General features: G+C 56.6%; 3 protein-coding genes across 13 annotated transcripts; all 3 read right to left on the bottom strand.

Moving 5' to 3' along the window:
- Positions 1 to 1,178: 1,178 nt before the first annotated feature.
- Positions 1,179 to 7,478, bottom strand: FAM189B (family with sequence similarity 189 member B). Of its 4 annotated transcripts, none has more exons than XM_036442803.2 (12): positions 6,660 to 7,478; positions 6,407 to 6,463; positions 6,099 to 6,209; positions 5,873 to 5,992; positions 5,632 to 5,739; positions 4,925 to 5,100; positions 4,697 to 4,796; positions 4,090 to 4,159; positions 3,312 to 3,851; positions 2,389 to 2,457; positions 2,004 to 2,257; positions 1,179 to 1,913 (listed from the first exon to the last, which is right to left on the bottom strand). In XM_036442803.2, the coding sequence occupies exons 1-12, from the start codon at positions 6,882 to 6,884 to the stop codon at positions 1,740 to 1,742; spliced, it is 2,004 nt and encodes a 667-aa protein (XP_036298696.1). In that variant the 5' UTR covers positions 6,885 to 7,478; the 3' UTR covers positions 1,179 to 1,739. The 4 variants fall into 4 exon arrangements, with proteins under 4 accessions (XP_036298696.1, XP_036298697.1, XP_036298699.1 ...); XM_036442804.2 differs by having other exon boundaries at positions 4,925 to 5,097; positions 6,660 to 7,477; XM_036442806.2 differs by lacking the exon at positions 2,389 to 2,457.
- A 636-nt stretch (positions 7,479 to 8,114) lies between these two features.
- On the bottom strand, positions 8,115 to 13,287 carry SCAMP3 (secretory carrier membrane protein 3). 2 transcript variants are annotated; one of them, XM_045583327.1, is made up of 9 exons: positions 13,070 to 13,287; positions 12,665 to 12,748; positions 11,942 to 12,070; positions 11,743 to 11,863; positions 10,999 to 11,127; positions 10,076 to 10,235; positions 9,876 to 9,977; positions 8,851 to 8,968; positions 8,115 to 8,569 (listed from the first exon to the last, which is right to left on the bottom strand). In XM_045583327.1, the coding sequence occupies exons 1-9, from the start codon at positions 13,133 to 13,135 to the stop codon at positions 8,423 to 8,425; spliced, it is 1,056 nt and encodes a 351-aa protein (XP_045439283.1). In that variant the 5' UTR covers positions 13,136 to 13,287; the 3' UTR covers positions 8,115 to 8,422. The 2 variants fall into 2 exon arrangements, with proteins under 2 accessions (XP_045439283.1, XP_036298720.1); XM_036442827.2 differs by having other exon boundaries at positions 11,942 to 12,067; positions 13,070 to 13,285.
- A 763-nt stretch (positions 13,288 to 14,050) lies between these two features.
- Positions 14,051 to 22,868, bottom strand: CLK2 (CDC like kinase 2). 7 transcript variants are annotated; one of them, XM_036442816.2, is made up of 14 exons: positions 22,557 to 22,762; positions 21,747 to 21,806; positions 20,868 to 21,039; positions 19,697 to 19,925; positions 18,954 to 19,041; positions 18,534 to 18,600; positions 18,249 to 18,365; positions 17,334 to 17,500; positions 16,510 to 16,604; positions 15,764 to 15,893; positions 15,582 to 15,664; positions 15,348 to 15,427; positions 15,081 to 15,171; positions 14,051 to 14,568 (listed from the first exon to the last, which is right to left on the bottom strand). In XM_036442816.2, exons 3-14 carry the CDS (start codon positions 21,035 to 21,037, stop codon positions 14,383 to 14,385), a joined length of 1,503 nt encoding a protein of 500 aa, XP_036298709.1. In that variant the 5' UTR covers positions 21,038 to 21,039; positions 21,747 to 21,806; positions 22,557 to 22,762; the 3' UTR covers positions 14,051 to 14,382. The 7 variants fall into 7 exon arrangements, with proteins under 7 accessions (XP_036298709.1, XP_036298707.1, XP_036298710.1 ...); XM_036442814.2 differs by lacking the exon at positions 21,747 to 21,806 and having other exon boundaries at positions 20,868 to 21,037; positions 22,557 to 22,868; XM_036442817.2 differs by lacking the exon at positions 21,747 to 21,806 and having other exon boundaries at positions 18,954 to 19,038; positions 20,868 to 21,037; positions 22,557 to 22,868.
- Between the last annotated feature and the right edge of the window lie 1,255 nt (positions 22,869 to 24,123).

The following is a 24,123-nucleotide window of genomic DNA, read 5'->3' as shown; positions in this document are numbered from 1 at the left end:
GCTAGATAGCAGCTGAGACCCGGATGAGTTCAGAATAGGATTGGGTGTGCCGAAACCGGTTTAGCTCAGTGGATAGAGCGTTGGCTTGCGGACTCAAGGGTCCCGGTCAAGGGCATGTACCAGTAGGGGATGTGCAAGAGGCAGCTGATCGATGTTTCTCTCTCATCAATGTTTCTAACTCTCTATCCCTCTCTCTTCCTCTCTGTAAAAAACCAATAAAATATATTTAAAAAAAAAAAAAAGAATAAGATTGGGTGTGATGGAGGAGGGAAAAGAAGAAATCAGGTTGAGTCCCAGGTTTCTGGAATATGCACCTGCGTGGCGGTGCCACTTTCTGAGATGGAGCAGTGGGCGTGGGCAGGGCAGAGGTGGGGGTCGGGAGTTCGGTGGTGGCCAGACTGAGGCTGACACACCCAGTGACATCCAAGCAGAGATGTCAATGGGAGGTTTGAGCCCATGGAGAGGTCAGGGTGGGAGTTACCCATGAACACACAGATGGAATTTAAGCTGCAGGACTTGGGAGAGCCCTCTGCCAACAGTGAAAGTAGAAAAGGGCTGAGGGGAGAGCCCCAGGCCTTCCTGTGTGAGTCAGTCCAGCAGAGGTGTAAACGCTTCTGAGGATCCCCAGAGGGTCCAGTAGGAGGAAAAAACAGGAGAACATTTGGTATCTTCAAAGGCAAGAAAGGGAAAACGCCAAGAAGAAAGATGCTGGTTTTCTGGGTAAAGAGTTTGAGATGCAGGCGGAGAAATGGCCACTTTTTGGTTGCTGAAAAATTGATCAAGAGCCCAGCCTAGGAACAGGCAGTGGTGTGCAGGGAAGGAAGAGAAGACATTCTGCTGTGAAAAGGAGCAGAGATACCCTGTGGCAGTTGAACGGAATGTAAATCTTGAGAGAGTTTGATCTGTAAGAGACACTAGTACAGATTTCATTGATGATAAAAAACAATCCAGCCGAAACCGGTTTGGCTTAGTGGATAGAGTGTCGGCTTTCGGACTCAAGGGTCCCAGGTTCCATTCTGGTTAAGGGCATGTGCCTTGGTTGTGGGCACATCACTAGTGGGGGGTGGGCAGGAGGCAGCTGATCGATGTTTCTCTCATCGATGTTTGTGACTCTATCCCTCTCCCTTCCTCTCTGTAAAAAAACAATAAAATATATATTTTTAAAAATAATCCAGACGAGGAGGGAATTGACATTTATTGAAGGCTTACATAGTGTGTGAAGAGTTTTACAAACCTTTGTCCTCGCAGTGTTTTACAGGTCAGGAAACTGAGGTTAAATAACTTGCCCAAAGTCATGCAGCTAGAGGTGGCAGAGCTGAGAGGCCACCCAGGTTGTTATGACTCTTCATGCTTCACCACCCAGCTGTATAGGCACACAGCCCCTTGTGCTTAAACACCCTGGCCCTGCCCTGCCCTGGCCAGTGCCCCTGCCACATCAGAGAGTGACTCTCAAGCTGGGGGGTGGGGGTGGGGCAGGACTTGATTATTTTCTTCCTCCAGTGCCGGAAGCAGAGTATCTTCCCACCACAGCCTGAATACCCATGCAGTACAGGACAGAGGAGCAGAGGCAAGCAGCAGGAGCCCCAGAGGTAGGAGAGAAAGGAGTAACATTGGGGTAAACAGCATTTCCTTCAGTGTCAGCCAGTGCAAGGGAATGCTGGAGGCTGCTGGTCCCAACCAGCTGGGGCCCGTGGCCCCCGCATTCACCTGGATCTGCTCAGTGCAGCAAGAAGCCCACCTCAGAGCCCTGTCTCCCGGGTGCCCCCATTGAGGCTGAGGCTGTGGGGGCGGGTGCCGCGCTCCAGCCTGCGGGCAGAGAGGAGGCGCCGCAGGGAGGAGCCGGAGCTCAGGTCCCCGCAGCTTCTGAGATGGAGACTCTCTCGGCCTGGCCGTCCCCACCGGCTCCGGGGCATCTGGAGGGGGACACAGGAGAGGACACCCGTGTGGCCCACCCTGAAGCTCCGGCTTTCCCGGGCACCTTCCCAGGCTCCCCTAACGCCTACCTGCTTCTGCCCGTGGGCTCCGTGCCCGCCGGCGTCTGGGGTCTTCCTGGACATCTGGAGGAAACGCGCGACCAAGGCCCGGCCCGGCCAGCTGCCCTTCAGGTCGCCCAGGGAGTGGGCAGGGGTAGGGCCCGAGGGCAGGGGCACCTTCTGGAAGGTGGGAACGGGGCGCCTCTTCTCGGCGGAATGAGCACGTAGCAACTTGGGGGAAGGGCGGTGGGCTAGATGGAAGAGGCAGGCTTCAGAGCAGAGCCCTAGAGAGAGAGAGAGAGAGAGAGAGAGAGAGAGAGAGAGAGAGAGAGAGAGAGAGAATGGGTGAAATGGGAGGAGCAGAGAGTGCCAGGCAGCACACCCCCACCCCCCGGGCACTAACCACACGCCTGACCTGTATCTACAGAGGAAACAGACGCAGCCTCTTCCTCAAACACTTTGGTATAAAGGTCCCTGAAGTCAGCTGGGGGGCGGGGGGAAGGGAGAGAGAAGCAGACAGGGCCTTGCTCAGTGGACACACCTGCCCAGCCCACCTCCCTCCTGTGAGAATCCAAGCCCAGAGGAGCTTTCCCAGCTCCCGCCCCCCACCCCCAACCGGGGGGACACCACCTCTGCCCACAGGTGCACAGTTCACCAAGGCAGGGAGCCAGGCGGGGTCCTTCACAGTGACACCCTCCCGCGCCGGGCGTGACGTGATCCTGAGCCCTGTGTGTGCTAAGCATGTTACTGGCATCGCCTGGTTCTCAGGAACTCTGGCACCCACGCTGGGGGACTATCGCTCTGCCTGGTTTATAGTAAGACACAAGCGTGGCGACTAGCCGGAGCTGGGTGTTGTGGATTTGGGTTTCAACAACAAATCCTCTTCTAGCCGAAATCGGTTTGGCTCAGTGGATAAGAGCATTGGTCTGCGGACTGAAGGGTCCCGGGTTCGGTTCCGGTCAAGGGCATGCACCTTGGTTGCGGGCACATCCCCAATGGGGGGTGTGCAAGAGGAAGCTGATCGATGATTCTCTCTCATCGATGTTTCTAACTCTCTATCCCTCTCCCTTCCTCTCTGTACAAAATCACTAAAACAAAAAAACAAATCCTCTTTTAGCCACAACGCTACGGATGCTGTGTTTCTAGTGTTTCTAGGAGGCGAGCACGCAGGAACTCTGCCGCAGGGGCAGGGTGACCTTTCTCTGCCATCCTCTCCAGGGACCTCACAGCTCCCCATCCTGGTGGCCATCGCTGGTCCTTCCACTCCCAGCGCCTGCCCTTTCCTGGACCTTGGAGGTTAGGGGGTGGGGATTAGGGGGTGTAGGGGGTGGTACTCACCGGTGTTGCTGGAGGCGGCGAGGCCGGGGTCGCTGTGTGACCGCGGCAGCAGCAGCGGCGGGGGCGCCGGGTGGCCAGGGGGCCGGTGCCCGGGCGGCGTGAGGGACCCTGAGCTGTCGCTGAAGCGGCGGGCGGGGGCCCTGGCGGGCGGGGCCGCGGCCGAGCGGCCTGCCCGGGGCACCCGGCGCCGGAGCTCGGGGAAGCAGGGCGCCACCCAGGGCGGCCAGGCCTCCAGGCGGTGGCAGCTGCGCGCGGCCGCGGGGGCGCCCAGCGCGGGGGGCGCCTCGGGGGCGGAGCAGGAGTGCGAGCGCGCGGCGCGCGGCGGCCGGGGCAGCGGGCTGTCCTCGAAGGGGCCGCGCAGGCCGCAGTCCAGGCTGAGGCAGTAGCCGGCGCGGCTGCGCTGGATGGAGCGGAAGAGCACGTAGTCCACCGAGCGCACCGAGCCCTGCAGCTCCAGCAGGCACGAGTCCTCGGACGGGCTGGAGCCCCCCGGCAGGTCGCCGATGGCCGACAGCACCAGCGACCCGCTGTCCATGGACACTGTGGGCGGCAGGGGCATGGCTGGCACCGGCCCGGCCCGGGCGGCTTCCCTCTGTTCAGGCCCAGCCTCTGGGGGACCCGCTGCCTCTTTTCTCCAGGGAGACTGAAGTCCAGGGTCCCAGGAAGCCACTGCCCTCGCTGATCCACACACTCAGCCTTGTCCCCCCTTTTTCGCTCCCACCTGGCTCTGCTACCCCGGGCAGCCGGCCCTTGTCCATCCTCCCCACCGTCTGCTCACCATCCACAATGGAGGCCACTCGCTCGCAGATGCAGGAGCCATCGTGAAGCTGAGGGTCAAACAGAGTGGCCTGAAGAAGACACAAGGGTCACAGGCCTAGCTCTGCACACCGACAGGGCCACCCCCATGTGCTGGACAGAGCTGTGGACGGTCTAGGTTCCAGTCCCTGTGCACATGTCACTGAGGGGGCCTCTGTTTTACGGAAATAATGGCTCCCACCCCACCCATCTCCCCGGGCTCCAGGGACGGTCACAGATGGCAGTGGGTGTGTTCGTGCCATAAGATCCTGGGAACTATTGTTATTATTTTTAAAAATATATTTTATTGATTTTCCACAGAGAGGAAGGGAGAGGGACAGAGAGCTAGAAACATCGATGAGAGAGAAACATTGACCAGCTGCCTCCTGCACCCCCCCCTCACCGGGGATGTGCCCGCAACCAAGGAATCGAACCCGGGACCTTTCAGTCCGCAGGCCGACACTCTATTATTCACTGAGTCAAACCGGTTTCAGCTGGGAACTATTGCTATCTGTGTCCAATGACTGCGGCTCACTCAGCGTTCCTGCTCCAGCCCTGGCTCCCGGGCCCGCACCGAGCCCTGCTCTCACCTGGCTGTCTCCTCGGAGCCCCATCACGGCCTCATAAGAAGGGGGGCAGTCAGTAGGGTACAAGGGCACTGGGCTGTCCATGGAGCCATTGTAGGTGATGCTGTGGAAAGAGGGGGAGGGGAGAAATCGGGGAGGACCATTCCACAAAGATCCTCCCCACCAATCAAGGCTGCAGCCAGAGCCCCCTCCCCCTGCCTTCGCTTCCCTGCCGGAGCCGCCAGGCCTCACCTCTGGGCATCTGTTTCAGAGCTGCAGGTGTACTCCGGGGGGTAGTAGGGTGGTGGGGGCACAGGTGGTACAAATTCCTCCAAGTCCAGCATGGTGTGCAGGAGAGGGGCCGGGGGCGAGGAGGTACAGGCCAGAGGCCCCAGAGGACCCGAGACCGAGCGGTCAGGGGCCAGCTGCTGGGGGGCAAACAGAACCCTGGTTTCAGGTTGTTGGGCTCCCAAACTCCTGGCCTCATCTACATCTTCTGGCCCCGCCCTCAGGGCGGCTCAGCTTGGCCCCGCCCCCAGCCAGAAACAGCCCCGCCCCTAACCCGGCCTCCACCCGGGACCTCCAGGCAGGCCCTGCCTACCTGAAATAATTCCTCCTCCTTATGACCCCATCTACACCCAGAATCGCCACCTGCTCTGTCCTCACCAGCACGTCAACCCTTCACCCCCATCACCACCCCCACCCCCACCCAGGACCTGCTTGACTCCGCCCCCCAGGCTGGCATCACACACTTTCTTACTCCCTGTCATTCCTCTCCTCACCCCCTTCCCCCACGGGCTCCCTTAACATCCTACAACAACAGACATTCCTGATGGGTGATCGCCAGCCCCTGGTGCTTAGAAGAATCACTATCACCACCCCCTCAACCCCAGTCCCAGCGCATGCACCCTGCCCCCCCTCCATGACACCTGCTTGGCCTTGACCCCGCTCCCCCTCACCGTGTGCATGAGGTCAAGGGAGAATATTTGGATGCAGCAGATGATTGCGGAGAGGGTGCAGATTATGGTGGCACAAATGGTGAGTCCGCAGACGCTGAAGAGCAGGTTCTGGGAAAGGAGAGAGAGAGGGATGTGTGAGGGGGATGGGTAACTCCCACATCCCCTGGGCCCGTGAGGACCCCAGGAGGGGGTGTGGTGCGGGAGAAGGGATCCGGGGAGCTGGGGGGGGGTGCATGCTCACCTTGAGGGCCCCTCGGGCTTCATCACAGGTGGAGTTAGGGGCAACTTTGAGTTCCTGCCCTGACTCTGGGCAGGGCCGGAGGAGGGGCACAGGGGGGCAGCACACACAGACCTTTCCTTCCTGAGTGGCAGTGGGGAGGGTGAGACAGACTGAGTCAGGTGTCCCTCACTTCTCCCCCAACTCTCCCCCAACCGGTTCTCTCTGGCTCGCCCTCCTCACATCTCACCATGGAGCAGTGGCGGAAGTCTCGGGCCAGCTGAGCATTCTTACAGGAGAGAACAGAGCCAGCCATGCTGAGCATGACACACAGCACCGAGAGCAAGGAGAAGAAGGAGATCTGGGGGAACAGGGTGCGGATCAGGGCTGGGGTGCTCAGGAGTGGGGGCCACCGAGGAGGGAGCCACCCTCCCTCACACTCATCCGTGCCCGGGGGACCGGAATGGGAGAGCCGGTTCCCTTCTCGAGGGCATAAACGGGCATCCCCTCTGGTGCCGGGCACCTGCCTCCCCGTGGACACCGGACCCTGGCACCTACCACTAAAGTGAATGGCCGCTTCCAGGACACAATGCCAACTACCCCGGAGAACGCCAGCTGGGGACAGAGTGGGCACAGGCTCAGCCTGGCAGGGGAGGCACCTGCGTGAGCCCCTCGCCACAGGGTGCACCCAGCCCTTTCCGGAGGGAGAGGGCCCGTAGGGGAGGAGAGGCCAGGATTTGAACCGGCAGCTGGGGTGGAGGGGTGGGGCCCGAGGAGCCGCCCCCACCCAACAACTGTGCACCCAACTCACCGAGAACCCAGCCCAAGACGGGCAGGACCTCTTGATGCTCTCGGTGGTGGTGACAGAGGAGGCCACCATGCTGAAGGTGACCACCAGGATGCCCAGCAGCACCTGGGCCAGCCCCAGCGTGAGCAGGGCCTGCAGCCAGGGTCGGTGGAGGCCAAGGTGGGTGAGGCCCCGGGTACTAGGCCGGCTGGTGAGCGAGCGGCTGGAGTCACTAGGCGAGGGCATCATGCCTGCCGCCCGGGTGCCTGCGCCTCGCTCGGCCCCCCCTGGCGCTTGGGAGCATCTCAGAGGAGCCCAGGGCCCCGTCCTTCCTCCTCTCCACACCACCGGCTCTAGAGCCCACCCCCTGGCTGGGTCCCCTGGGGCATGGCTCAGGGACTCCAGCTGGAGGGGGGGTCAGGGCAGGAGAGGCACCGAGGGGCCGCGGCGTGCTCCCTCCCCACCACGGGCACTGGATGGGCACCGTGCCCAGGATGGCGATGAGGGCGCTGGGACACAGGCTCATCGCATCTCCCTAGGGAAGAGGGGCGCCGAGAAGGGCAGGTCCGGGAGTGAGGAGAGGGCGTGGGGGAGGACGGAGGTCGGAGCCCAGGGAAGGATGGGGAAGGTGAAGTCCAGAGGATGGAGAAGAAGTCCGGGGGAGAGGGGAGGGGTCGGCAGAGGTGACTCTAGAGGGGCGGCGGCCGTGCCTCCGGAGTGTCCAGTGGGATCCAAGGCTGTTGGTGGGATAGGCCCGGGCACCGCCGTCTCCTGTCGCCAGCCCTGCTCCCCTCCCCGCCACGCTCCGCTCCCCGCCTCGGCTGCAGCGGGTTTGGAGGCAGGGGGTGGGGACGGGCTGGTGCGGGAGGAGGAGCGTGGCCGCGCGGTGCACGCCGGGAGTTGTAGTCCGCATGGGAGACCCTGCGGGGTGGGGCAGGAGCTGGCCACAGAGCAGGCGGGCAGGTGATGCTCTCCAGTTCCTGCCTCCGCCGGTACCCAGGCCCGAGCCCACAACCCTTTGGGCGCCGCTTAAGCCCCACCCAGCGTCTGTCCCCCCCACACCGCGCCCCACTGCGTTCTCAGCAGAGGCAGCGGCTCTTTCCGGGCCATTAATGGAAGGGTGGGGAGCAGGGCTCCCTGGTGGATCTGTGATTCCACGCCCAACCGTGGACGTCCCTCCTCCTTCCTGCTCCAGCCACCCTGCCACCCAGCTCTGCTGCCCCACCCTGACAGCTGGCAGCTCACCCTCTGGAATTCATACTCTGCCTTCACACCAGTTCCCTCCTCACTTTTTTTCTTTTTAAATCCTCACCCAGTATATTTTTTTCCTTTGATTTCTTGAGAGTGGACGATGTGAGAGAAACACATCGATTGGCTGCCTCCTGCATGCACCCTGACCGAAGCTCTATCCACTGAGCCAAACCTGCTAGGGCACTCTTTCTGTCCTAGTTCCCAGTAAACATTCCAGAAACAGGGATCTGAGTTCCAGTTCCACTTTCTTTTTATTTAAATAATTGAAGCAACAGCCTTGGCACAGCAGAGGGAAGCTGGGTGGGGGGAGTGTAAGGGGTTGGCAGCGGAGTGGCCTGATTGGGCAGTGGGGTGTAGGCAGAGCAGTGACTGGGTCACAGCGGGTTCCCCGACCCCTAAATCAGGTTCGGCAGCCACAGCTGCGGGGTCGGGGGCACGACACAGGAGACACCAAATAGTTCTGTCTCACAAGTCCCAGAGACCTCGGGCGGGGCTACGAGAGCCCCCAGGTGGCAGGGCCAGGGCATCCGTCGGGGTCACGGCCCCCGGAAGGCATTTTCAGCAGCCCCAGCGGCTGCGTTGGCAGCTGCGGTTCGCACCGCAGGATTGGAGAAGACACCGGCTGCGAATTCTTGCTGGGCCTTCTGGAAGCTGGCACCTGTGTTGCGGTACAAGGAGTGGATCTGCAAGTGGAGGACAGAGATATCATAGCACATCCCAGCCACTGCTACTCTGCTCCAGCCCCACACCGCCACCACTCCCAGCCTGCTGCTCTCCATTTCCCTTCTTGGACCCCCTCCAACACACACACACACACACACACACACACACACACACAGGTCCATTAGCTCAGAACCCGCCCATCAGCCTGGCCCTCCCCAGTTCCTCCAGAAAGTTCCACCCAGGCCCCTGGGGACACATGATCTCACTCTCCTGGCCCCACCTTTTCACCACAGCCCCTCACCCGCTTTAGCATCACGATTCCCAGCACGGCGATGCCAGTGAAGAACAGGGCGACCAGCAGCATGAGCACAGCTACAGCCGTGTTGGTCTTCAGCACCACCAGCGCGGAGATCCAGCCACTGGGAGGAGGGACAGGATGTGGCCGTGAAGAGGGCCTGCTCAGGGCTGGGTCTCTGCCCTCCCAGCTTCTCCGCCGGTTACGTCCCACACCAGCCCCATTCCCAGCCTCCCATCCACAGTCACACCTGTTAGTCTGGCAGCTTTCTGCGCACACATTCCCGAACTACATCCACTCTCTTCGTGGTTTAGATCCACTTTCTGAACTACTTCCCAGCTCTCCAAGCTCTTCCAGACATCCTCACTCTAAATTAGGGGTGTCGAACTCAATCAGAGAAGGGGCCAAAATCTAAAATCCAGCCTAAATCGCGGGCCGAATGGTTTACTGAACAGTCATAAACTGTCATTGTGATGGAAACGCAGCGGAGTGCAGTGATGACAGCGCAGTGCGGGCCACATTGCAAGGCCTGGCGGGACGGATTTGGCCCGCGGGCCTTGTGTTTGACACATGTGCTCTAAATAGACTCTTCTGGCCCTGGCTGGAGAGCTGTTGGTTAGAGCATCAAGGCTGTGAGTTCGATCCCCAGTGAGGACACATTCAAGAACCAACCAATGAATGCATAAATATATAGAACAACAAATCTCTCGCCCTCTAAAAGTCAATAAACTAAAATACAATAAAATAAACAGACGCTTCTGTAGAAGATTCTCCCTCTGCTCTTCAACCGTGATTACATACACCTCCTCCAGGAAGCCTTCTCAGATTGACCTTCTTCCCCTCAACCCATGTCTGCCCAGAGTTCTGTCTGGGCTCTCTCTGTCCTGGGAGAATGTCCTGTCTCTCTCCGTAAACCAGCACCTCGCAAGGATAAAAACCACATTTCCTCCTGCTGAACAACTCCCACCATGACCCTGACTTGGTCTAGAGGCCTGGGGGGAAGGGCTGAGGGAGACAGCAGGCTCACTGACCTGAACCCCCAGCCTGGGATGCCAATGGCCTGGAGGACAAAAAGCACATCCTGGGCGAAGAAAATGAAGAAGAAAACGAAGAAATTGAACGAACTATCGCTCCTGCGAGGAGAAAAACGGGGAGGGCGGGAGAATTAGTGCTGGAGGAGCAGGTAGCGGGGGTCCATTCAAACTTCCCCATCACCCAGCCCCCAGCTCACCGGAAAGCCTTGTACATGGGGCGGTACCAGCAGACGAAGGAGCAGGGAGTGAAGAGGATGATCCAGAGGATGGAGAGCCCAAAGCCTGTGCCCCCGCTGGTGTCCACGCAGAAGCTGGCAAGGCAGGCGAGGAAGTTCAGGAGAAGAGCCAGAGTGCTGCCTAACGGACGGAGGGACAGGATGATGACTCTTTCCGACCGCAATGAAAGCTCCTTCCCGGATAAGCCCGCCCGATGACCCTCCCCAAATGTTAAGGTGACCAGATGTCCTGATTTTTAACAAAAATTTCTTCCAGCCGGGACCGGTTTGGTTCAACGGATAGAGCGTCGGCTTGGGGACTGAAGGGTCCCGGGTTCGATTCCGGTCAAGGGCATGTCCCCAGTGGGGGGTGTGCATGAGGCAGCTGATCGATGACTCTCTCTCATCGATGTTTCTAACTCTCTATCTCTCTCCCTTCCTCTCTGTATAAAATCAATAAAATATATATTAAAAAAAAATTTCTTCCAAAAAAATCGGACTGTCCCGCCAAAAGCGGGACGCCTGGTCACCTTACCAAACATGGTGAGAAGGACACGTAGACAACATCTGCCCTTACAGAGTCCCCCACGGGGGAGACAGAACGAGCAAACCTCACTCATGTGTAATCAATCCCCTTTGCAAAGACAGTTACAGGATTCAGAATACACTGATGCCTGAGGACAAGGGAAGGTAAGCGGGCAAAAACACACCTTTGCTCGAAGGCTGGAGAATAAGTTCTAAATTGTATAAAAGGACTAACCCAGGAAGATCCTAGAGAAATTAGACTTAACTCAAATATTAAAGAGAGGTACAGTGTCTAGTTCTAGGTGAGGGGGCTCCAGGGTAGAAAAGATGTACAAGTTACTCCTTGTCCTCTTTCTCCACATGGGCTTCTTACTACTCACACATCCAGAGATAGTACATGGTGGACACTGTCTTCTGAAATTCCTGTGGGATCTCCATGGAGATGTCCTGGAAAAAGCAGGGCTGGACGGGGCAGAAAGAAGGCAGAGGGGGCCAATTGTTCTGTCGAGCTGAAAGGCACAAAGAGAGCAGAAGTGAGGCAGAGACCAACGAAGGAGTCACTCCCGCTTCCACTCTGGGTCCTCTATTCTTATCTCTAACCTGGGGTCCAAGGAGATGGAGAGAAATAAAAATAACGAGGATTACTATTTACAACCTTTAAGCACTGCGCCGAGCACTTTGTATGGAGGATCTTGTTTAATATATTTTATTGATTTTGTGCAGAGAGGAAGGGAGAGAGATAGAGAGTTAGAAACATCGATGAGAGAGAGTCATCAATCAGCTGCCTCTTGCACACCCCCTACTGGGGATATGCCCGCAACCAAGGTACATGCCCTAGACCGGAATCGAACCCGGGACCCTTCAGTCCCCAAGCCAGCCAAACCAGTCTTGGCTGGAGGATCTTGTTTAATTCCCACAACAATCCTGTCCAACGGGTACAAAAGCTATTCTCATTTTACAAGTATGGAAACTGAGGCACTCGGCATTAAGCAGCTCGCCTAGGAGCTCGCTATTGTTCATAAGCGATCGCGCCCACATTTCAGACTCACAGTTTGGCTCTGGGGCCCAAGCCCGTAGGTGTTTTGCTCCTCAGAAGCCGTCAGACCCTCCAAGGACCCACTTACTGGCTTTGCCCCCCAGGGCAGCGTGCCGCAGCTCCCGCTCCCTCCGGTCCAGCTCCTCCGCCTTCCTGTTGAGCTCCTCTTGCTTCTTGAGCAGCTCTGCCGTGGCTGCCGCGGCGGAAGCCTGCAGGGCGAGCGGAGAGGCGTGAGTCCTGGGCCCCGGCCGCCCGGCTTCCCAACCACCGCCCGCACCCGCCCGTACCTGGGTGCTGTAGGAGCCATAGTTCTTGGGTTCTGACGGGCTGAGCTTTCTCGAGGACTGCGGGGGAGCTGAGGGCGGAGGCAATGGGGCTGGAGCAGGGGCAGGAGGCTCGTAGGTTGATGGTGGCTGCTGGGTTGAAAAAGACCTTACGGATCATCTGGTCCCTCAGAACAGAGGAAGCTGGTCAGCCTGGATATCTTCTGACTCAGAACTCATTACCTGGGCCGCAGCCCCTCCCACAGTGGTTAGAAGGCTGGTTTTTATGTGGGTCAGAGAACTCCGTTACAATCAGCAGCAGCCCTCATCACCCCTCACATCCAATTCCTTAGCCAGAACGCAAAGCACTCATCTACAGCTACTTCCGTGCCTTTTAAAAACTCTATTTCCTGTCCCAGTGAGACACATCTGTCTAGTTCTTGCCTTCTAAGTGCACACCTAAGCAGAGTGTTTTCTCACCTCCCACGGGCTGCATACTTTGTTTTTTTCAGAGGCCTCCCCACACAGAGCCTTGGTCATGGCCCCGCTAGGCTCTGATTGGATGGATCGCTAGCCCCTGTGTCTCCGGAAGAATTAAGCATCCATGGCCACTCTGTCAGGGAGCTAAGGTCATGGTGCTCGCTTCTTCCTTTGCATGCGGGAAAGGCCCCGGTACCCCGACAGAGCGGACTTATTGGCAGACCCTCCCCTTCCTTGCAGTCAGTCCTGTGCTCTCCAGAATCTCACCTCTCGGGTCTCAAAAGGGTTGTAGACGTCGAGCGTGGCATAGTTCGGGCTCGGGCTCGGCCGGTGCTGGATCACAGCTGGGTCCTGCGGGCAGAGACCAGAGGCTCAGCTCCACCCGATACCTCACAGAGGCCTCTTCAAACTGCCTGTGGCTCCCGGACTGCACCTAGGCAGCCACGCTGTTGTCCCAACATTTTCTCCAAATCCTCCACCCCTCACTGCCCGGACCGGTTTCTTACAGGGACAGGGCCCGCCCCCCAGGGTGCTCGCTGGTCTGGAGGCACCGGCACCCTCACGTGGTGGCCCTTCCAAAGACCAAATGTCCAGAATGGGAAGGCAAGTTAATGCCATCCTCCAGAACCGGGAAGTCAGTCCTGGTGCCCAAAGGAGGCCGGCGCAAGTCACCTGGAAAGGGTTGTCAAGTTCGCTGGGCTCGGCGAACGGGTTTTGGCCGTCTGTGTTTTGAGCCATAGCTGCAACCGCGGACTAGGCCGCCCCCTGCCCTCCACGCCCCTGGGGCGGCACTGGGGGCAGCAGCGACTCTCGGCTCCCTCCGCTCCACTCCGGCCGCCGCTCCGCTGTGCGCCGATTGGCTGGGCCGCCGGAAGTCTCCAGGATCCCGCAGCAGCAGCGGCTACGCCCGCGTCCCGGCTACAGGAAAGGCCAGAAGTGCCACACGTGACACCAGTAACCCAGTGTCTCCAAGTACCACCCCTTACCTCACGTGACGCGGCCCCACCAACGAACTACACCCCCCAGGAGGCTTTGCGTGATAATCCTGCTCAGTACGCCTCCCGAGATGTATGATGGGAGTTTTCCCCGGTGGTGGGAGCCTCTCAGAAGCCCAGTAGAGCAAGTTTTTAACTTGGCTTCTGGCTGGAGGGTGGGGGTCCAGTCTAATGGCTCTAGTAGTTGGACCCCCTTCGCAACCCTCATTATTCCCGACCAAAGGAGTGCCACCTTGCCAAAGTCGGTTTGGCTCAGTGGTAGAGCGTTGGTCTGCGGACTGAAAGGTCCCAGGTTCGATTCCTGTCAAGGTCATGTACATTGGTTGTGGGCACATCCCCGATAGGGAGTGTGCCAGAGGCAGCTGGCCCATGTTTCTCTCTCTCGACGTTTCTAGCTCTCTCTCTCTCTCCCTACCTCTCTGTAAAAAAATAAAAAAATGTTTTGTTTTTTTTAAAGTGCCACCTTATAACCCTCCATTCTAACATGCAAGAAATGTTATCATTCATCATTACCCTCCCCTGAAACAAACCAGATAAACTGGTTGCCTGATTAATTTTAGAGGGTAAGATGCGACTCCCTGCTTACCCAAACTCAGGCTGCCAATCTTCTCATCCCTCCACCCCAGCATTGCCAAACCTCAAACTCCGGGGATGGAGGTCAGATGAAGCACTTCATTTTATTTCACAAAGACTATACAAAATTCGTTATAAAATATGGGCTGGATGCCACCTGGTTACCTCATTCTGCCCCCATCCATCTCATCTGTCAAGGGGCAAGTGAGGTTGGGAAGAGTGTAGAATGGATAGCATTATGTACAAGGCAGGGTACAAGCTCTTTCGTATTTACACTATTTCACATATTCACAGGTATACAGGGAGCCAGGAGGAAGGAGTGGGCTCCGGTTCTGTTCTCTTGTATAAAAAAGCACCAGTGTCCTGGACTGGACACCCACTGCCGCTAGAGAGGCCGCGGGGCCCAGGGTCTGATCGTCACCGACTGATATCCCGACTGGAGTCCCACAACTTGGCAGCGAGTGGTTCAGCCCGGAGGCGGGTGAAGAAAGGATGCTGGAGAGCTTCCCCCAGGGTCAGCCGCTTAGCAGGTTCGTACTCCAGCATGCCTTCAATCAGATCGAAGAGCTGGTGGTGTTCCTCTGCCTCTGAGGTCAGATACCGCTGGTGGTGGAGGGCAGGAGAAAGGTGAGGTTCGATGCCTTACAAGCCCTGCCTTCTACAAGGCCCTGCTTCAGTCTTGGAAGAACAAGGCTCTGCTTACAACCGTTATGAATACTACCTTCACACGACCACACTGTGACGGACTCTGATACTACAGCTTAACCTACCTTCGCGTCATACTCTGAAAGTTCTACCTGTATATTCTGGTCAACCTCGTAAATCTTCTTTCTTTAGCTCCACATTAAAATTTAAGCTTACTTTTTTTTTTTTTTTTACCCAAGGACTCCAGGACCTTGCTTTGATCTCTAATTGGCTCAAGAAGGACATGGCTGTCTCACCTCCTTCCCTCCAAAAAACCAGTCCCTCTTCTCTCTCCTCAATTAACCAAAAATGTCTGCAGTATTCCTCCCCTCTTCCCCAGCTCTGTGCTTGTGAAACGCTTTCCAGAGGCAAAACACCTCAAGAAAGGAGTGGCCTCGGTGGCGGGCGCTGCTGACCCCAGCCTGGCTCACCCGCAGTGGTTTGCAGTTTTCTCGAACGTAGCGCCCGGCTGATGTGTTCTCATCCCAATCCAGGCGACCCCGATAAAAATATTTCTGCTTCCTAGAGGGGAAGGGGAGGTTGAGGAATCAGGAGGTTCCTCTTACTGTGGGATAATCCCCTTAACCCCTATCTGAATAGCTGGGGGAGGGAAGGTGTCAAAGAAAAAAGAAAACGTGATATTGACCATTTGTTGAGAGAAAAGGAAAAGGGTTAAGCCCCTCCCACTCAAAGTTCACCTTGTTTTTCGGGTCATCCGGGAAGGGATGGGACCCAAAATCCTTTCCATCATGGCTAGATGCTCCCTGTTGTCATGGGTCTAGGAAAGGAAGCGAGAACTGAGCATGGGACTGGGAAGGGAATGCTGAGGACCAGCTGCCAGGAAAATAAGCAATGTGGGCGAGTCAGCAGGCAGGTCCTCAGCAGACAGGGAAATCGGGGTGAGAGTCCCAGGCGGTCACAGAATTACTTACTTGGAAGAGGGTGAAGCCAACATAGTACTCAAAGATGATGCAGCCTATGCTCCACACATCACAAGGCTGTGACCAACCCAGCTCTGGGTGGGAAGTGGAGGGAAAGGTGTTATGACGCTTAGGGGGTGCCACCCTCACCACCACGCCTGCTTACACTCGGACATCGTGTCCTTCCCCCTTACCCAGGATGACCTCTGGTGCTCGGTAGTGGCGAGTGGAGACAATAGTGCTATGGTGCTCATGGTCAAAGGTGGCACTGCCAAAGTCTACCACCCGCACAGCCGTGCTCTTCACGCTTCGCTCATCTCGCTTCTAGGAACCAAGCGGGAAAGAATGAACCTCTGCACTCCAGCCCGAGGCCGTGACTGTCCTCTGAAGTGGTTCTAAGCATTAAAAAGTAACTTAGACCTGCTTCTCTGCCCCCACCACACGCCGATCTCGTCTTACAGCCTCCCCATACCTAGCAGGGTACTTTAGGAGTTGAGGAGGATGAGGAATAAGGAATAATTATGGGATAGCATGCAAGTCTCTGTGCATCGAAGGCTACACCCAAGTGACTGGTGTTTTTGTGAAAATGTTAACATGTTGCAGAGAGAGGGAGAGTTTGCTTTGGAGACCTCTATGAACTCTAGTTACTCAGGGAACTGAGCTTTCTTTACAAAGAAGAGAAAGAAGTCTGGAGCAAGAACCTTAAAAGCATTCCCACTAGATTGGGAAGTTATCTGAGGTTCTTTTTTCAAATTTTCTTCCAATTGAAGTCTTCTTAAATCTCTCCCTTTCAATCTCTGCTGGTTTTACTCAGTCAAGAGCCAGACCAAGAGAAAATGTGGGAGCAAGAAGTAAAAGGAGGCCATGAAGGGTTAAGAGAAAAGCAAACGGACACAGCCGCCTGCCCTCACTGGCCAAGGGGAAACCCTATCCATCTTACCTTCTCAAGATTGTAAGTGAGCTCGTAGTCTGAATTCACAAACAAAATATTTTCAGGCTTGAGGTCCGTATGTGTCAGCTTGTTATCGTGGAGGACTGCAGGGGAAAAGGCCAGGTCACGGTCGGTCCTGGCAGCCAGGGCTAACTGGCACCAGCTAACCCTAGGCTTGGTCGCCTAGCTCCAAGATGGTGAGGAGAAGGGTTCAGTTCCTAGGTTTCCTTCTGTTTTACATTCAAATGAAATGCCTGGTCTAAGATGCTCTATGCTTATAAGATATGTAAATAATTCTCAATTGAAGCGTAAGGACAGTTTTCTATAGCTTGTATTTTTGTACTGGCTCTGATATATGTATATCAACTCTGCAAAACTGTTTTGTTACGAACACTCAAGAGGAACCACGTACTAGTCTGGATTCCCTACTTGGCTCCTTGGCTGCGCTACTCTCTGCTTCCACCTGCTTGGCTGGGAATGAAGAGCATCTCGGGTTAGACACATGGAAACCTCTAGCTGGAGTTGACCTTTTGTCTTTGTGCTTGCTGCCTGACTTACACTTCCCAAGGAAAAGAGGTATTTAAGTGCTTTGATTTCAAAGGCTTTGTCTTCCAGCTCCTGCTTGGTTAGATGTGGAGTAAGCCAATCAGTGATGCTGAGGACATCAGTCAAGGAGTTAAGTCAGAAGAGGAGATGTCAACATGACAGTGAATAACGGAAGTGCAGATAATCAAGTTGACTGCTTAGGGGCTTCACCAGTGCACAACTGAGATAGAAGAGGTCCAATGGAGGCAGGGGCTGTCCCAGAGTCCACCTCGGCCCACCCCACTCACACTTGACAGCCTGGCACAGCTGGAAGGCCATGTGGCGCACTTGGTGGATGGGGTAGGGCAGGTAGTTGTTGTCTTTGAGGAAATCGAAGGTGCTAAGGCCCAGAAGCTCAAAGGAGATACACATGTGGCCATGGTAGTCAAACCAGTCAAACATCTGGACACAGAGGCTGGGAAGAGAGATGGGGAAGGGGAATGTCTGATGAGCTCCCTTCTGCTCACCACCCTCCAACAAGGCAAGACTGCATAGCTGTTGATTTCATACACTTGTATCACCAACACAATTCAGTTCCTTTAGGAAATGGTCTTTCTGGTGGACTCAGAGAGATGTACTACCTAGCAAGATTCAAATCATTTTCAAAAATATTACATAGTTAAACTCTAGTTGTGGAGTGCCAGGCTCTTGTGTTGACCTTGAATTGTCAAACTGTCCCTCCTAAATCCAGACCCCACCTCCCATTCCTGAAATTCACTATTAGCCACCATTTGGCCCACGTTTAGACCTATTATCTTCTTATGTGTTCACTCAAAACCCTTGTTACATAGTTGGCTTATAGAACATGTGTGAACAGGAATATTACATATAAATGTTGGTGGCCCCATCAGCATAGTTCCAAGTATTAAAAGCTCAATTAACTTTTTTGACAAAATGTTAATTCTCAGTCTGAGGGTCATTCCCAGGGAAGATCCCTACAGAGGCCACCCTGGGCTGGAGACAAACTGCAGAGCAATTTCACTGCCCTGAAAACAAGGGAGATGAATCAGAGACTATCACAGACCCTCCCTCCCTGCTCTCATGTCCTTCTATCTAAGATGACAAACAGAAGATGAATGGATGAGGTCTGGGACTCCCTGCCTGCCTAGTTTGGGGTGGAGCCTCTCATCTCAGACTCCGCACACACTCCTTTGCTTGCTTACTTCTTGTTGTCAGGGTCCTTCTCATTGATTTTCTCCAGGACATTGATTTCAAGTCGAGCAGCTTCCTTGTACTTTTCCACATTCTTTATGATCTTCAAGGCAACTCGGGCCCCGCCCCTGTGGGTTGGCAGAAGAGGCTTTTGCTGGGTTCCTGAGAACACCTCAGACTGAATGGGCTGTCGGGATGAAGAACTCCTACCTTTTGCTCACCGGTACACCGGCCCCACATCACCCTCACCACCTCGCTATGCCCAGCAGGGATGGGGCAGGGTGGCTGACAGTTACCTGCGATGGTCCACACATTGGACAACTCTGCCAAAGGTGCCCTCTCCCAGCGTGCTGACAATTTCATCTGGAATGAGAGAGAGCGGGGGCGGGGAGAGGGAGGGAGGGAGAGAAGGTGGGGAATGAGCCGAGTTGGAAGGAAAAAGGGACAGCGATCTGGGGTGAAATGAAGGATGGGGGAACAGATACAGATGGTCACAGGGGAAGAAAACCCCTGTGTGACTCCCACCACCTTTAACCCAGGGGCCATGAGAGCTGGGAGTGGACAGCAGAGGTCAATTCTCAACAGCAACTCAAACCACCCAGATAAACAACACCACTGAGAGAAGGCAAGAGAGACCGTGACTTGGGTTGGCTCGGGACGTTAGAATGGCTATGGGACCATTACAGGCTATAGGATTGTTACGATTTGGCTTGTACATCGCTCTTGTAGCCAGTCCCCGACGTGGTAGATGAGGTGGCCCTCAGCGTCGTCCTCTACACTCTTGGCTCTCCGGCTGCTGTGCTGCTGTCGGGGGGCGGGGGGGGTCGGAGCAAGCCAGGTGTCGGAGCGGGGGCCGGAGGGAGGCGGGGCGGGTGGTGGAGGGGCCACCGGTCACAGGCGCCCAGCCAGGGGGGACAGACGATGATGGGGGACAGTGGAAGGGAACACGTCAGATGCAGTAAGGCGGATCGGGGTGAGAAGAGAGAGCGGCGCATAACCCCAAGTCCCAAACCCAAAACGGGCACGAGGAGAGGCACGGGCAGAGCAGAGAAGTGGTGTCGTTGTGCCAATGTCACCCACAGCCCCATGCTCTACACAGTGCCCTTCCAGGCAGGCACCAATCTCCCCTTTCCCCCACCCAAGCCCACCTAGTGAGGGGGCCATGGAGCCCAGGGCTTGGGGGAGAAAGGCAGTCCACAAGCAAGGTCCCCGTTAGAGGGCGGGCCTCCGGGGCAGAGAAGCTGCCGCCTCACAGCGAGGCCAGCGTGCCAGAGGGCACTGGGGCCACAGGCGCTCTGTGCCCAGGCACCGCTAATCAGAGTCCAAGAGCTTCCGAGAGAGACGGACTCGGTGCCCACCTCAGCGTTCATGCCCCACGGACCAGCTGAGCACAAGGACCCTCTCACTTACCGGGGTCCCAGAGGGGGAGGGGAGGGGAGGGGCCGGGGCAGGCACTCACCGAAGAGGAGCGGCTGAAGGTCCGGCTGCGCCGCCTCCGCCGCCGGTGCTTCCTGCGGCTGCTGCGCTGGCTGCGGTAGCTGCTGTTCTCCCGGTGGTACTCGTAGGAGTGCCGGTAGTCCGCGTCGTAGTAGGCGTCTCCCCGGTCCCTGCTGTAGTCGTTGCGCCTGTAGCTGCCGCAGTATCGCCGGTCATACGCTCTCCGGTCAGAGGAACGGTCATCGTAGCTGCTGTTGGACAGTAAACACCCATCAGGCCACACTCCGTGCCACACCCGTGACAAGGTCCTCCCTCCGTGAGGAGGGAGCGCTGCTGGAGGAATGGCTCCCACACACCGACCAAGTCTGAGAGGACCGAGGACCAGAGAACTGAAGGAACTAGGTGCAGAGGAGGAATCACCAGCTGCACGTCACCAAGACATCTCAAAAGACAGCTGCAGAACCACATCCTCTGGGGGCCATCTCCTTCCTTCCAGTGATTTATTTTAAAAATATATTTTATTGATTTTTTTTACAGAGAGAAAGGGAGAGAGAGAGAGAGTTAGGAACATCGATGAGAGAGAAACATCGATAAGCTGCCTCCTGCACACCCCCTATTGGGGATGTGCCCACAACTAAGATACATGCCCTTGACCGGAATCAAACCCGGAACTCTTAAGTCCGCAAGCTTACGCTCTATCCACTGAGCCAAACTGGTTAGGGCTTCCCTTCAGTGACTTAATGGAATAAAGCCATAAGCCTTCCCTACATCTAGCTCTGCTCCTAACTATCCCTAACCCATCCCTCCACCGAACACGCTGCTAAGTTATTAAAACCAGGCAAACCTAACTGTCTTGTCCATCAGCTCACTAGCTACTTCCAGCCCCTAGTCTTTGCATGTGGTTTCCCTTCATCTGGGACACGTCACCCTTATGTTTCAGAGGAGCTGAGATGTCACACACTCTGGGAAATTCTCCTTGAACTACACATCCCGTCCTAGTCCAACCAAACGTGCTAGGTGCTTCCTCAGCCCTTTCCCGCAGACTGCCTCTAAGGTAACACTCCTGATACCACAGTGCAAATGCCTCATTTTGTCCTCCATCTTGAGCATCATCGCCACCCAGGGGCTCGGCATGTAACCAATAAATCTCTGTTAAATGAACAAATGGAGCGATCTTGAGTGCAAGGTCTCACCTCCGGGAACGAACGTGGTAGCTGTCTTCCCGCCGATGCCTCCGTGTCCGGTCACTGCTACTTGACCAGGATCGGCTTCTTCGCCTCTTATGCTTTCGGCTTCGGTAGTGTTCGTGGTAACTCCCCCGGCTGCCTCGTTCTGAGGAGTGGTACCTTCGGGGATGAGGCATCTGGAAGAGAAGGCAAAGCAGATATAGCGGGGCAGTCCCCTGCAAGGACTGGAGGTCGCCGAGGTGCCCAGCTGCTTTCTTCTCTTTAATTTCTCTCTCTTTTGACCACCACTGTGCTTAAACCTCCTCCTTCGTGGAGCGTAACAGTAGCCACTTACTGACTCTGGTTGAAAACTCCAGGAAGCCTTCCCTAGCTCTCTCGATCCCTTAAATACGCCCCCCTCGGCACTCTGCTCTCCTCCGATTTTCCACAAACACAGTTCCATGAAGGCCTTCCGGTCCGGCCACAGCTCAGTACAGGTGAGATGGTGTAACTGACGGGAGGCTGCCCAGTTCCTCCCCGGCTGAGAGCTAAGACAGATCTGTGTCATGCTGAGTGCCTCACAACACAGCGGACGAAAGCTTTGGTGTACTTTGTCATGATACACGCTGACAGTTATTCCGAGTGTCGCCCATCTGTGTGCTGAGGGCAGGAAGCCCATTTGCCGGGTCTCCACACCCAGCAATGCACACGAAATATAAACAAGTCCCAGGGACCTGGGCTAGCTCCTTGAACTGCCTTCATTCCTGCACCTCTGGCCGAACGCCCCTTGAGAGGTCTTAATACAGGAGGCCCCAAGCTGCAGTCAGCATCCCATCCGGCTTCTCCCCTTTGGGCTTGGGAAGTACAGAATAACTGCTTTTTCATTAACATCAGCACTGCTTGTCTAGGAGCCAGTTCCCTTCCAGTTGTTAGAACTGGATGGCATGGTGCACCAATCCTTTTTTCCTCCAGGGAAAGAATCAGAAATCAGTCACAACCAGGAAGAGGAGGCCAGGAGGGCACAATGAAATGAACAGGCCTAAGGGCAGAAGTCTGGGGGGGAGAGAGATTAGGTGTGAAAAGGCCAATGACTCCACAATCTGGCTCCCGCTGGAGGCTCTCTCTGCACCCTGTCTTCAGATTCAGAAGGGGGACAGTTAATTCGTTCCTGGCTGAACAGGGCTCAGAGAGCGCCTAGAAGACAGAAGCGCGGTATACCTGCAGGTAACCCGGCATTGCTCAGCCAGCCAGTGTCCCCCCACCCCCCGGAGGCTGCCACCCAAGTTCCCCCCCAGTCCCCTCCAACCAAGCAACCTTCACCAACTGGTGCAGCTTCGTGTTCCCTTTCTTACTCAGATGACCCAGCACTAGTTTCCGGAGCCAAAGGCTCTCCGTACCCTCCAAGCGACACGGCGGTGTCTCCTCTCTCCAGCCTCGGTGCAGCTCTGACCGGGAACCGCTCCCCTCCCCGCTCCATCGCTCCATCACCGTCTCCTACTTGGGTGGCTCCCAAGTTTCCTACAGGTCCTCCCAGGTGCGCCCCAGCGGCTGCCTTCCCTCCGCGCTGCGCGCCCTACCTCGGCCACTTCGCAGGTCGTGACCCTCTCTCCCCGCCGCTCCCCTCGCCCCGGCCCCGCGCCCCCAGCACCCCACCCGCCCGCCCCACGGCCGCCATCTTCCCGCGCGGCCCCGCGGCCCGCCGGCCCGCGCGCTCACCGTTCTGGCGGCGAGGCCCGTGCGCTTGTCCCACAGGAAGTCCGTGATGGCGGCGGCGCTGCGGCCGGGAGTCCCGGCACCCCCGCGGCGACGAAGTGCGGCTCCACCCCCCACCCCGAGACCCCGGGACCTCCCGCCCGGCTCCCGGGCTCTGCGCCAGCCCCGCCCGCCCCGGCTCCGTCCCCGCCCCGAGGATCCGCTGGGGGGCCGCTCGCACCGCCCCCGCCCGGGGCCCGGTCCCCGCTGGGTCTCTGGCTCCAGCCGCTCCGATCCGCCGCCGCCGCCGCCGCCGGGAGCGAGCACGTACGCACGCACGTTCGGCGTCGCTTCCCAGTGACCCTCGGGCCCCGCCCCCGGCGCCGCGCACGCCGCCGCCGCGCCCTCGTCCTGCTCGCGGGCGGTCCCGGCCCGAGTGCTGGGTGCGCCCGGGCGGAGGGCGCTGGGCGGCACCGGGCCCGCTCCTCTCCGCTCGCGTCCTTCCCTATCCCTCCCCCGTCTTTCGCCCCTTTTAGGAGACCTCACTGGCTTAGTCAGGTTTGGGGATTTTTAAAAGAAAGGGCTGTTACTTAGGGAGTGTCGCCGCTCCCTTGGTGGTGAGGTCTGCTTCTCCAGCATATCCTGAAAATACCCAGTGCTTAAGGCAGCTCGGCCTCCTAACCCCAGCAAAGAGAGACCCCCCCCCCCACACACACACACCTTTGTCCTAAACACAAACTGTGCACGTGTGGATTCAGCACGGCTGGGAGCACGGCTGGGAGGGAAAGGTTTGAGCAATGCGGGGATGGAGACCCGGGTGCAGAAAAAGGCGCAATCACTTTGGACCCTTATATTATGTGCTTACACCTAATAGGAGGAGTGTATTGAAAAGAGGAAAGAGAAGGGAACCTTGAGACAAACAGAAGAAATAGAAAGAGAAGTAAAAAAACACACCACACAACAAAAACCCCTGAGGATAACTACATTAAAGTCGGAATATCAGAGGGGAGCTGGGATGGAGGACTGTCAGATGGAGATTAGATCAGATAGCCAGAAATGGTTTAGGAAAAGTTCCCTAACATAGAAGAGGGAGGGTAGTGCGGGGCTAAGAAGACAGAATGGCAAATTCACTTCCTCCTCCAAGAACGCTTTCCCAGATCATCGCTCATTCAACGAGCATTTACTGCGTGCCCACTATGTGTCCAGCACTGTACCAGGTTCTTCAGGGCTTCACGGTCTAATGGGAGGAAAAGGCCTGTAAAGAGATCATGGCAGCCTTGTGACGAGAATGGTGATGAACAGTGGTGCCCCGGACACTGTTGGAAAGTTCTAGACTAGACGACCTGGGGAAAGATTTGGAAATGTGCCTCCTCTAGGTTTCCTAGAGGAGATAAAATCTGAACCAACTCCTGCATCCTCAGCATCCATTCCGTGATGGGCAGGGTCGCATTTGGGAAGGTTAGCAGAAAAAAAAATAAAAATCAGAACGTTAAATACGAGGGTGAGCAAAGGAACATGCCTAGAGAGAAAGAAAGTGGAATACCGGAAGTTCATGAGCAAGAGTGGGGAAGACGGAATATCAAAAGCCATT

The sequence above is a fragment of the Pipistrellus kuhlii genome, unplaced genomic scaffold (genome assembly GCF_014108245.1).
Source record: "Pipistrellus kuhlii isolate mPipKuh1 unplaced genomic scaffold, mPipKuh1.p scaffold_m20_p_18, whole genome shotgun sequence".
In the NCBI taxonomy this organism is placed as follows: domain Eukaryota; kingdom Metazoa; phylum Chordata; class Mammalia; order Chiroptera; family Vespertilionidae; genus Pipistrellus; species Pipistrellus kuhlii.
This window is presented reverse-complemented; position numbering and strand designations above follow the sequence as displayed.